Source organism: Sarcophilus harrisii, chromosome 1, assembly GCF_902635505.1.
Source record: "Sarcophilus harrisii chromosome 1, mSarHar1.11, whole genome shotgun sequence".
Classification (NCBI taxonomy): domain Eukaryota; kingdom Metazoa; phylum Chordata; class Mammalia; order Dasyuromorphia; family Dasyuridae; genus Sarcophilus; species Sarcophilus harrisii.
Window position 1 is genome coordinate 487,553,988 of NC_045426.1, and position 13,051 is coordinate 487,567,038.

The following is a 13,051-nucleotide window of genomic DNA, read 5'->3' on the forward strand; positions in this document are numbered from 1 at the left end:
ATTTTTCCTCCACTAGAAAGCCCCTCCTACTGAGATAGAAAAAGAAAACACTGTTTTAAAAATATGCAGTCTAACAAAATAAATCCTCCTATTGGTAATTCCAAATATGCATGACTTGTTTTGCATATTGAGTTCATCATTTCTCTGACATTAGATAAATAACATCTTCATCATCAATCTCCTGATATCATAATTGGTCATTTCATTAATCAAAGTCCTTAAATCTTTCAAAAATGTTTGTTTCCTCAAAGTTGTGGTTGTAATATAAATCATTCTCCTGATTCTGCTCACTTCATTCTGCATCAATTTAGACAGTCTTCCCAAGTTTCTTGGAAACTGTCCTTTTCATCATCTCTTATGCCTTAATGACATTCCATAACTTTCATGTACTATTTGTTAAGTAATTCTTTGATTGATGGGCATTTTCTTCATTTCCAGTTCTTTGCCACCACACATATAGGTGCTATATGTATATATGTATATAGAGACATTATATGCAAATAGAAATGCTATAAATATATTCATAACATATAAATTCTTCTTTCTTTGATCTCTTTGGTGCATAAGCCAAGCAGTGACATCAGAGTCAAATACCTCTAATGCACAATTGTTGTTCCATTGTATCTGACTCTTCATCACACCATTTGGGGTTTTCTTACCAAGGATACTGGAGTGGTTTCCACTTCTTTTTCTAAATCAGTTTACAGACAAAGCAACTGAGGCAAACAGGGTTAAATGATTTACCTAAGGTCACACAGCTAGTAAATGTCTGAGATCAAATTTGAACTTGGGAAGATAAGTCTTCCTGACTTCAAGTCCAGCACTTTATCACTGAGCCACCTAACTGCCCAAGGTCTCTACTGATCTCCATTCATTCATTCATTCATACCTATATGCCTACATACACACACATTCACTCATCCATCAATTCATTCAAAAACATTTTAAGTGCCTACAAGGTATGACCAGCTATTATGGATCTTTCAAGATGTCCCTCCACTTTGATTGGTAGAGAGGTATCTAATTTCCTTTCCATTTTCAATGAGTTGTACTACTCTGGAGGTACCATTTCTCAGCATCTGTGATAATATATGTAAACTGATCTTCTTGCAATTTTCCTATGTCAGCTTTTTGGGGGAGAGAGGAGGAGATGAAAAGGAACAGGAAAAAGTTGAATCCAGATTGAACTGTATCATGCAAAACACCCATCATATAGATGGGTACTTAATAAATGATTGTTGATTGATGGTTGATTGATTGGCTTGTCCAAAGTACTTGTGTTAATAGCAGAGTCAAAAAAGCCACCTCAGATAAACTGACCACTTGGCCTGAGTTAAATCCCTATTATTTGAATCTGTTAAAGTCAAGGTGACAATATTGTATCAAATCTTACAACCACTCAGTGTTTTTATTCCCATACCACAAAATGAATTCAATCTTTTTTTTTCCTCCCACCCCTTTCAAGTATATATGCCTGGGGAATATTGAAAGAAGCTCCAAAGAAACTTTTACAGAATAACAATATAGGAATAGATGCCATCTATTATTGTTTTCATCATCATTTAAGATCCAGATTTGCTGCCTGATTTCCTTCTGAGATGAATCATAAGTGATGAATATAAGTTTAGGAAAATATCAAAGGAGAAAGATGACAAGTGAAAATATCTGCTTCTGGACACTGAACCCTCATGGGACACTGATAGCTCTTTGGGGGTCAAGATTGACAGATACACATCTATGCCATTTAAAACTATAAAGGATCTTTACCACCTTCCCAGAGGCCAGCCCCAGTCATGTCACAATTTTATATCATGATCATTTTACAGATGACAAAACTGTGACTTGGGTACAGGGAAAAAGACAAATAATAAAGCAGTAACAGAGTCCAAGTGAATCCAGAGTTCTCTAGCCTCAGGCTCCCTGAACTACCCATTCTTTTTTTTCCCTTTCAATATTACAGGGCACTGCTCCTTCAGTTTATACTTAAGTCTCTCTAAACTTTCCTCTCTGTTTATTTGAGGGAAACACCGTAGGTTTGATTGATAGAGCAATTTGCATCTCAAGGCATCACTCGATAAATACAGTGAAATGAGAGGCTACTCTCTCACAAGCCACTTTCTCCCCTTGGGCTGACTTTTGAAACTCATTGATGTCACTTCCTTCCTCAGTCAGCAAGTGAATTTTCTTTAATTCTCAAGACCAGCTGTCCATGCTGTCAACAGAAAGTTATTAAAATTCCTTTAAAGTGAATAAAAATAGCCTAAAAGCAAATGTACTTGGAAACAGGAAAGAATCAGTATGCAAAGTCCACAAACCTTTGAGCAATATAGTGTTGATCCAACCAGAGATTTCAAGAGTTGTCTATAGAAGATGCTGGGAAAATAATTAGAAGATGTTAAGCCACATAGTCCTTCATCTTTTATTAGCAAAGCCTGATGCAGTTAAAAATTGGCCCTTAAGTTTCATTTCTCTTTTTTTTTCAAAGATGATTTCAATAAACATTGGAATGGCTTATGTCTTCCCTAAATGGGGTTTCCTTTTTCTTCTTGAAGCTACAGAAAACATTTACATCTCTCTAAAAGGAAGACACTCCACAAGCAGAGGTAGGGGGGAGATTTATCCTATGAGCTATTCGTATGAAATAGCCCAAAAACAAAAATTATTTTTTTTTCTTATAGGAAGATTAACATTCTAATAGATAGGAAAGAAGATAGTTTTTCTTAGGTTTATATATTCTAATGGTCTGCCTAGTTCCTTCCTCTTCCATTATTCCCTCCCCAACTTTTGTACTTCAGATCACTTAAACATCACTGTGTTTACCCCAGATTTTAGGGTTTACACTGTCCAGTGGCAAGGGTACAAGAAGGAACCTTAAGTCAGTTCTTCACTGACATTAAGACATTAAGACAGTTTAGAACTTGCTTCTCTAATCTTTATAAGGCAATTGTGTAATATCTGTATTCCTGTTACACTTTCATGTAACCATATTCCCACATGGCACCCCATATTTTAAGAGACAATTTCCAAGATTCCTATTCATAGGAATTTGACATCCTGTGACCAGGTTCCTGATAACTGAATTGAATCTCTCTCACATCAACAACCTGTCTCACTGGACTTCTGCCTTTCAGTTCAGCTATGATTATTGAGGAGCTACTTTATTGACTAATTCCATGCTAAACACTGAGAGTGGAGAAAGTTTATCAAAAAATTATGAATGACCTGGTTCTTGCCATTTGCAGCTTACCATGTTCTGGTAGAGTTTAAGTTTATGTACAACTCCACTTGTTAGGCAATTCCTTATACAAGTCTATCCCACCAAATATTGAGAACCAGGTTCCATCAAAGTACAGAATTAGATAAACCAATGATACTGGAAGCAGTTAACTTCATAGGGATAAATTAATAAATTGAAAATACATTCCTGAATGGCCAACATTCAGACTCTAAAAACTAGATGTAGTAACTGGAGACTATCTTATTTTTACTAGAAATTTAGCATATCTTTAGAATCAGAAAATGGATTTAAATCTTGACTCTTCTAGTCATAGGATCTTAGAATTAAAATGAAAAAAGAAATGGCCACAAAGGCATTCAAGGCCAACTTTCTCATTTTATAGATGAGAAAAGTAAGACCCACATCAATTAAGCACCTTATCTAGCATCCCATAGGTAGTGAGGGACAGTTCTCTAACTCCGAATTCAATGCATTGTCCCCCATATTTCTCTCCAATCTATTAAAGTTGTAAAATCTGAAAAGTTATTTAACTCCTCTGGGCCAGGTTTCCTCATCTTTAAAATGAGATTTTTCTATATTATCTACCATGTAATTCTAAATCCAACTCTAAATTCATGATCCTATGATCTCTCCTCTTAAAGCCTTCCTTGAAACTTTATCTTCCCTCTATCTTCACCTCAGAGACCTAAGGGTAGCTCAGCTGGGAGGATAAGTAAGAGACAAACTTGCCATTCGGTGTCTGTGACACCACCTTGGGCAGAAGAAAGAAGGCTTAGGTAACATCTATACTTGGTCCTAGTTGCCTTTTCCTGTCTCCTTTATCCCTTTTAGCTTGCCTCAGCTCTGCATTCAGATCCGTGCTAAAAAAGGATTCTCCATTTCTCCATTAGAAGTATTTATGAGGCTAGAAGCTGCAATCAGATAAAAGGGCACAAAAAAAAGACAGCAATTTACCTGAAGCTCTCTGAGGGAGAGACAGAAGGAAACAAGTGCCAGGAAAGCCAAACTACCACTTCTATTATCATCCCTCCTCAGATCCTGATGGGGGGAATGGCAATGCCCCCTAAAACACCTTAAGAGCTTCAGCTTCAAGTTAGAAAGAAGGGGCCCATGGTCCTTGTGGTGCATACATGTGTGTGTTAAGGATCTATTCTATTTCTCTCCCATTAGAATGTGAGCTTCTAGAAAGTAAGTTCTTTTATATTTCTAGTACAGTACTTACCATATAGTAAGTTTTTAATACAGGCTTTTTTTTATTCAGTCATTTAATCATCCACTCATTTATTCATTGAATGATCCACGGGTCCTCTCTGCCAAGTTTTTAGATTAGGTGGAATCACTACTTTCCATTAATAAAATAATAGAATGAGTCCCTTTTATTGAGAATGCCATTAGAAAGGCAGCTAGATGGTGCAGTGGATAGAGCACCAGCCCTCCTGAAGTCAGGAGGACCTGAGTTCAAATCTGATCTCAGACACTTAACATGTCCTAGCTGTGTGACCCTGGGCAAGTCACTTAACCCCAATTGCCTCAGGGAAAAAATAGAGAGAGAGAATGCCATTAGAGTGGGATTTTGCACAATTTAAGGTAGAATTTGATTTTAAATTTGACAATAAGTCATGTAATGTTGAAATATTTGCCTGTGTTGCAAAGAACTGCTTCCCTATAACTTCCACCCATTGTTTTCAGTTCTTCTCAGATACCATTCATAATATATCTCAACCATTTTTTCCGTGACAGATCTTCAGAATTTGAAGACATCTATCATATACTCTATATGTCTTCTCTTTTACAATCTAAACACTTCTACTTCTTCCTATGGACCCTTGCTATAGCAGAGTTTTAAGCCCCTTTTTTGGGAAGTTTTATTAAGAAATTATGGGAAAACAAAATTAACAAAGGAATATAAAAGCAGATGAGTTTATGAAGCACAAATTTCTATCCTAATTTAGGTAAACCAATTGGGATGACTATTGCTCCTTCAAAAACTGCCTTTCTTTTCTTTTTCTCTCAACTTCAATAGTCAGAGGGAAGATGCTAAACCAAAGGGTTCAAACTCCTATATCAAGGTACATTTGGATTCATACCACTTCCAAATCCTGTCAGGATTCTCATCTTCTTCAAAAACCTGATTTCTAGTCTTATTTCCAGGACTCTTCTCACCCCAGGTCATTCTGCAGTCATTTCCCTGACCTACACAGATTCTGTCCTAGGACAAAGTTCCAGGCTTTAGATAAACTATCCCTCTAACTCCCATTTATTTACATAGGAGAATTGATTGGCAGGTCATGAACTCAATGACAAAATTAAGTTTTTCTCTATTTAATGGAGCCATACTCCTCCCTAGGCTTTCTTCAATGGACTCATCATTCAAGTACCCTTAGGGGAGTGATCTTCTAGAAACCAATCACTAAAGCTTTATGATAAGACAATTACTTTATATGTACCATAAAAAGAGCAGACATAATCCCCACCAAGGGAAGAAGAATCATTGCCTCATTCCCCTTTCTTCCCTCTTTCAATTCTGATCAATCACAAAACTGCAAATGAAGAATAGAATAGATCCTTAACACACATATGCATGGACACACACACACACACACACACACACACACACACATATATATACATACACACAATACTTAGGAACTTTTGCAATAGGAGTTCTGGGAAGTCAAAAAATATAGAAGATAAATGTAGGACAAAGGAATCAGGATAGGTTCCACAGAAAGATGAAATATTTAGGCCCCAATAAAATAGAACTAGATGGAGCCCCTGAAGAAAGTAATTCCTCTACTCAAATCCAAAAAAAAGCATTTATTAAATGTCTGTTACATAAAAGACCCTGATTATATACCATCATCATCATCATCATAGCTAGCCTTATATGTGTATGCAACATTTTTAAGGATTGCAATATTATTTATTATTTCAATTTTATCCTCAATACAATTCTAGGAAGTAGGGACCCCCTATTTCTGTAAGAACCCCATTTTACAAACACAGAAACTAAGACACAAAGGTTAAGCAACTTGCCCAAAATTGTTAAATTTTTTAAGCCAGATTTTAACTCAAGGTTCCAAGTCTAGTATCTTATTTATTCATTGCCTGTCCTCAAGAAGCTTATAGCTTAGTAAAAAGATACAATATGTTTTTAATAGTCTTCTACTAATGTTTTTATATTACAGCAAAATATTCAACACAATAATTTATTTAAAAATGAAAATTATTATCCCACAGATGTTCATAAAATGTCCTATTATGCATGTAAATAGACTGTGAAATTCTATCAGAGAAGTAAATAAAAAGAGAAAAGAAGCTGGTCAGGATGTCAGAATGAGGAATGTCAGATGGACATTACTTAAGAACCTCACTGGTACTCCTGATAGTAGGAGAAATCAACGAAGATTTCTGGGAATTCCGGTGAATTGAATTGGTGGTGATCTCATAGGAAATTCAGAGATTCATTGTTTTAGGCCTGGACTAGACCTTGCAAACGATCTAGTCTAGGAAGATATGAATGATTGATGTTTATCATAGTAGGGAACAATGTAGAAAATCATCATGCAGTTGATTATTGAATATTTGAGAAAAGAGAAAGAGAGGACTTGGGGAACCCACCAGGACTTCCTTTAGTATGTACCACATAAGCTGAGCTCTAAAAGAAACTAAGGCATTTAATTAATAAATAAGCATATATCAGATGCCCACTCTGCGTTTGGCTTTGAGAATACAAAGACAAAAATGAAAAAGTCCCTGTTTTCAGTGAATTTATATTCTACTAGGGTCAAAAATGGGTACACATAGAAACAAATACAAAATATTTTCTAGGTTTGTTGTTGAATCGTTTTAGTCATATACAAGAAAACTCATTGGCAGAAATATTAAAGTAGTTTGTCATTTCCTTCTCCAGCTCATTTTATACATGAGGAAACTAGAATAAATAGGGTTAAATGACTTGTCTAAGGTCACTGGGTAGTAAGTGTAAGAGACCAGATTTGAAATCAGAAAGATGAGTCTTCCTGACTCCAGCCCCAATACTTTATCTACTGTTCTAGCTACTCCCATCTACCAAGTAAAAATGAGGTAATTTCTAGGTAAGAAATTTAGTCTTAGGGGGAATCAAGAAAATTCCATTACAGAGAATGTTATATAAACTGAGCTTTGAAGGAAGCTAGAGGGAGGGTGTAATGCACTGCCCCTTTAAGGTTTGTTGATGAGTTAAACCCACTCAGTTCTTTGAGAAAAACTAACTTTGACAGACAGCTTTGAGAAGCTGTCTGGTTAGACAGTAACTGAGTTTTGAATGTGACAGGCTGTTATACACTGGAAAAATATCAGCATCAGAACAGTCATAAGAATTTGGAACAAATGTAATTTTTCTGATTATTGACAGATGAGAATCTGATTGCTAATCATAAACTAAGATAGAGCATTCATATATATAAACCCAAATCTTAATTCAGAAAAAAGAGGAAAAGAGAGCAAAGTGAAAGGCCAAATTTCAGAACTGTACTAGCTAAAGATATAAATAACAAACACTACAGATGTTGTTAAAAATTAAGTCTAGCTAAACAGAGAATCAGAGAAAAACCTCAATGGATCAGCCTGTTTGACTGAGACTTCATATCCTGGATGGAGTTAGTCAAGCACCTCAGGGATCAACTCAGCTTAGCAACTCTGACCACATGGGTTTTCCTCATTCATGTATCTCCTTAGCAGTTTGTTTTTTTGGTTTATTTGTTTTGTTTTGTTTTAGTATATTCCCATTCTCAGAAAGTTGCTCTAAAATACAGCTGTTGGAGATTGAGTCAGATTTGACAATTGTTGAATAATTGTCAAATTATGAATCTGGTAAATAATAATAACAATAACCTCAAGAATATCACATATTAAAGCAAATGTAATACTTGTGATATTATTTATTTTGCTTTATTATTAAGCAAATAGCTTTTTAAGATCTGAAAATGTGACAGTGGCAATGATGGAATGAATTCTGTTTGGAATATTTTGAGTTTGAGATGCTTGTGTGATATCCAGTTCAAAATGTCCATTAAGTGATATGAAATTGGAGCTTGAGAGATACACCGCAGTTGGATATATAGATCAGAGAATCAGCTGAGTAGAGAAGATAATTAAATCCATTGGATATGATGAGATCATCAAGAAACATAATGTAGAGAAAAAAGGAAAAGGTCAGGACTGAGTATTGGTGGGTATTCACAGTTAAGGGACCAGAATAGATAATGATGTAGCAAAGGATAATGAGAAGGGTCAGATAAGTAAGAGAAGAACTAAGAGAGAGCAGCAATATGATCAAAATCCAAAGAGGAGAAAGTATCCAAGAGGAGTATTCTAAAGGGCAAAATATTCTAAGATGTGCTGAAGGGAGATGGCAGAATATTCTAAAAAGTGCTGAAGGGACGATGAAGTACTTTCAAAAGTCTTGCAAATTGTCTGGCTGGAACAAAGAGATTATTGTAAAATAACAATAATAATAATAATAATAATAATAATAATAAACTTCCAAAGGTTGAGTGAAGCAATTTTTGAAGAATTTTAAGTACTAAAGTACAGTGCTCGAATTTTATTTAATCCTAAGAACAATAGGGAACCACTGAATGTTCTTCAGCAGGGGAGTGACATGAGGAGCATTCTGTTTTAGAAAGGCTACTTCGACAGGGGTGTGGAAGATGGGATTTTTACACCATTCAGCTAGAGTTTTTTTGTTGTTGTTGTTGTTTGTTTCTTTTGTTCTTAACCAGCTAAGGATTTCTACTAATCATCTATTAAAATAGTCATGTTCAATTCTTCCTTCTGCTTCATGGAGTAAAAAATGTGGAGAAAATTCATTCAAAATAAATAACAATGAGTATAATAATATTAAAAGGTAACCCACATATATCACACCCCACAAATATTATAAAATATTTTGAACATAAATAATAAGGGCATTTCTCTCCCTTGAAGTCCAGAGGAAATCAGCATTGTTCCCTCCTCTATGTATAGATCAAGTAACAAAATCTTCATTTAAACCTTCTTCTAACTTTCCCTCCCATAGATATAAATTGTCTAGCATTCCTAAAGAAGAGGGTGTTTAAATAGCCTTACCCCCCCCCCGTTTTCATTATTTAGACAGCACAGCTTAATTATCCGTGAAGACTTTTTCATTTGTTATCTTTGTGGTAACCCAAAGAATCATAGATTCTCAGATATTATTACTTCAGAGTGCCTCCATATTAGGGGACCTGGACATGTCCCAAAAGTCCCTTACACAAACATCATTATTGGCATTTATACAGCACTTCAAATTTGCAAAACATTTCTCCTATTCATTTACTTTAAATTTGTGGCGCAGGTCAAGCTTCCATTCTCAGCTGACCAAAAAAGCATGAATAATATTGTTTCCAAACACAGTAAAAGTGTGTCCAACTTCTCTGGTCAGGGCTTCTAGGAGTGTCCAGGTCTTCATCACATAACTTCACACCCTGTTCATTCCCAATCCTTCCCACCCCCACCCCTGGCCAAGTGGAAAATGGGGCTCACTGTGTTTCATTGATGATTCTTGGAACATTTCATAAAGTTGAATTAAATTTCACACTGCTGGCTGTGATGAGGCCAGTGCTCTTGGTATTTTATAAAAGTATGGGATAAGTTCACTGCCACTGATAACTGGAGACAACATATTTTTACAAGCTCCCAGGTTAATATCTTCTAGCCTTATTGAAGTGCCTCTTCAAGAGTTATACCCACAACATACCAGTATTGATTAAAAACACAAAATTGCTCTCCTGGAGCAGATGAACAGCCCATTGTGTTCATCACAACCCCGTGTCTTAATGGCTAAGAGAGGAAGGCAGAAAAATAGAATATAGCATCCCCAGAGGAAAGTTTTAGCTTCTAATTTACAGTGATGTTGAACCTCTTCAGTCCTATATCTCAGAGCAGGGAGGTGTCTTTTTTTAGTAGTGATGTTCTTTCAACATCTGATTACTATTAATCACTCATTATTTCAGAGGTTTGTCTAACCTTATTGTATTGGACATGCAAATGATAGTAAACTCCAGGTTTTGACATCTTTTGTTCTTTGCTACTTCATACATCTGATTTCAAGCACTTGAATTAAATCATTAAAATGCCAATCCCCTACCATAGGCAGCTAGATAACTCATTGAAGTACTGGACCTGAAGTCAGGAAGATCTGAGTTCAAATGCAGCCTCAGATATATAGATATAGATATATGAACAAACCATTTAACTTCTATTAGTCTGTTTTCTCACCTTAAATTAGAGATAATAAAATCATATAATAAAACCCCTACTATTATTGTGATAATCAGGTGAGATATTTTAAAGTCTCCAGCACATATTTGTTTCTATATAAAAGCTAGCTATTACTACCTGTTGTTTTTCAAATGAAAAAGCTGAGGCCATAAGAGATCATGATTCACCCAGGCACACACAGCCAGTAGTAGCAGAATCAAATCACTCAAGCATCCTCTCTCCTGTCCCAACTCACTTCCCAGTATACTATGTTGAGAAATGAACAAATTAATTTCAATATCTTTTGCTCTTTATACAACCTGTGTTTTATTTTCATTTTGATTTGGCTCAAAGAGAGAATATGAGACATACTTGGTTTCACAGAGAAACTTGTCTCACCTTATGGGGAAGTGGGAAGGGAAAGGGGGAAAGAAAGTAGAAGGCTAATAGAAGGGGAAACAGAAGTAGTAGGGGAAAGGTGTAAGAAAGGGGGAGGGGCTCAAAAGGGGGAGGGCTATTTGAGAGAGGTGGTGATCAGAAGCAAAATACTGGGAAGGAGGGAAGGGGGAAAAGAAAGAGAAAAGCATACCTTAGAGTAAATAAGATAACAGGAAATATAGAATTAGTTATTTTAACTGTAAATGGGAATGGGATAAATTCTCCCATAAAACAGAAGCAAGCAGCAGACTGGATTAAAAGTCAGAATCCTACAAGATGTTGCTTCAAGAAACATATTTAAAACAGAGTGATACACGCAAAGTGACGATAAAGACCTAGAGCAGAATCTATTATGCCTCAGATGAAGTTAAAAAAAAAAAAAAAAAAAAAAAGCAGGGCTAGCCATCCTGATCTCAGATCAAGTAAAAGCAAAGATAGATCTAATTAAAAGAGAGAGATAAAGAAGGAAACTATATTTTACTAAAGGGTACCATAGATAGAAGCAATACTAAACATATATGCATCAAATGGTATAGCATCCAAATTCCTAGAGAAAAAAATAAGAGAAATGAAAGAAGAAATAGACAGTAAAACTATACTGATGGGGGATCTCAACTTTGCTCTCTCAGAACTAGATAAATCAAACCAAAAAATAAATAAGAAAAAAGTTAAAAAGGTAAACAGAATGTTAGAAAGTTAGGTATGATAGGTTTTTGGAGAAAATTGAATGGAGACAGAAAGGAGTTTATTCTTTTCTCAGCAGTTCATGGGACCTATACAAAAACTGACCATGAATTAGGGCATAAAACCCTCAAAATCAAATGCAGTAAGGAAGAAATGCCAAATGCATTTTTTCCAGATCATGATGCAATAAAAAAACTCATGTAATAAAAAGCCGGGAGAAAATAGACCAAAAATTAATTGGAAATTAAATAATTTTATCCTATAGAATGAACAGGTGAAAACAACAAATCAAAAATACAATCCATAACTTCTTCCAAGAGAATGACAATAATGAGACAACATACCAAAATTTGTGGGATGCAGCCAAAGTGGTTATTAGGGGAAATTTTAAATCTCTAGATGCTTACTTGCATAAAATAGAGAAAGAGAAGATCAATGAATTGGGCTTACAACTAAAAAAGCTAGAAAAAGAACAAATTAAAAACCCTCAATTAAATACCAAATTTGAAATTCTGAAAATAAAAGGGGAAATTATTTTCCTTTTGATTTGGAAACTAATATATTACTGAAATCTTTAAAGTGGTTTAAATTATCTATCTGTGAATTACCCACTAAGCGGATTTTATTCATCTTCTTCTAGCCACAAATGCAATTTTTAGCTACCATGAACTGTTCTCAAAGGACCTAGACAGCAGCTATTTAACACTATAAGTCAATATGTTTTCAGACAAAGGAATCTGAATGAATTTCTACATTCATCATATAAAATATTCCTAGGTAAAATTACCAATAAATAAACCACATTATGCATTCCAAAATCTATTTATATATGATTTGGGGAATACCTGAGTTGTGAAAAAATCTGTGCTTCTGCTCCCCTGTTGCTGTCATTCACTCATGTCCACAACTTGATGACTGCATTTAAAGTTTTGATTTGTCATTTTCTCCTCCAGTTTATTTTACGTACAAGGAAACTGAGGGAAACAGAGTTAAACAAGTTACCCAGGGTGCCATAGCTATTAAGTTTCGAAGGCTAGATTTTAATTCAGTTATTATCTATTCTTATCTAGTTGCCCCACCCACTTTAATCTTCATCCAACTTTCTATTCAATTTATTTACAATCACAACCAAAAAGACTTGTGCATTCCAGTCAGACCAATCTCCTCAAGGTATCATGGTTATTCCCACCTGCATCTTTTTTTTTCCATGTTATTTCTCAGTTTGGGTTTTCTTCATCTCTTTCTTTCTTCTAAATCCCGCCCCTTTAATTCTAGTCTCATCTTCTCAAATTCTTCCCCTAACTGCTCCAATCCCTCCCAAAAAAAAAAAAAATACCCTTTCCATTTTGTGTAAAATCTGGACCATGTCACTTAGCATTTGAAAATATGTACTGAGATTTAATAATGCTGATTGTTTTAGATTGGCTA

At 35.2% G+C, this 13,051-nt stretch overlaps 1 protein-coding gene across 1 annotated transcript in view; it reads left to right on the plus strand.

Annotated features, from left to right (window-relative positions):
* Positions 1-6,574: 6,574 nt before the first annotated feature.
* The window catches only part of CHST9 (carbohydrate sulfotransferase 9), a 36,168-nt gene continuing 29,691 nt past the window's right edge, over positions 6,575-13,051 (plus strand). The window contains exon 1 of the mRNA XM_031946738.1: positions 6,575-6,661. Coding sequence (XP_031802598.1) covers positions 6,575-6,661 — 87 coding nt within the window. The remainder of the gene's footprint in view (positions 6,662-13,051) is intronic.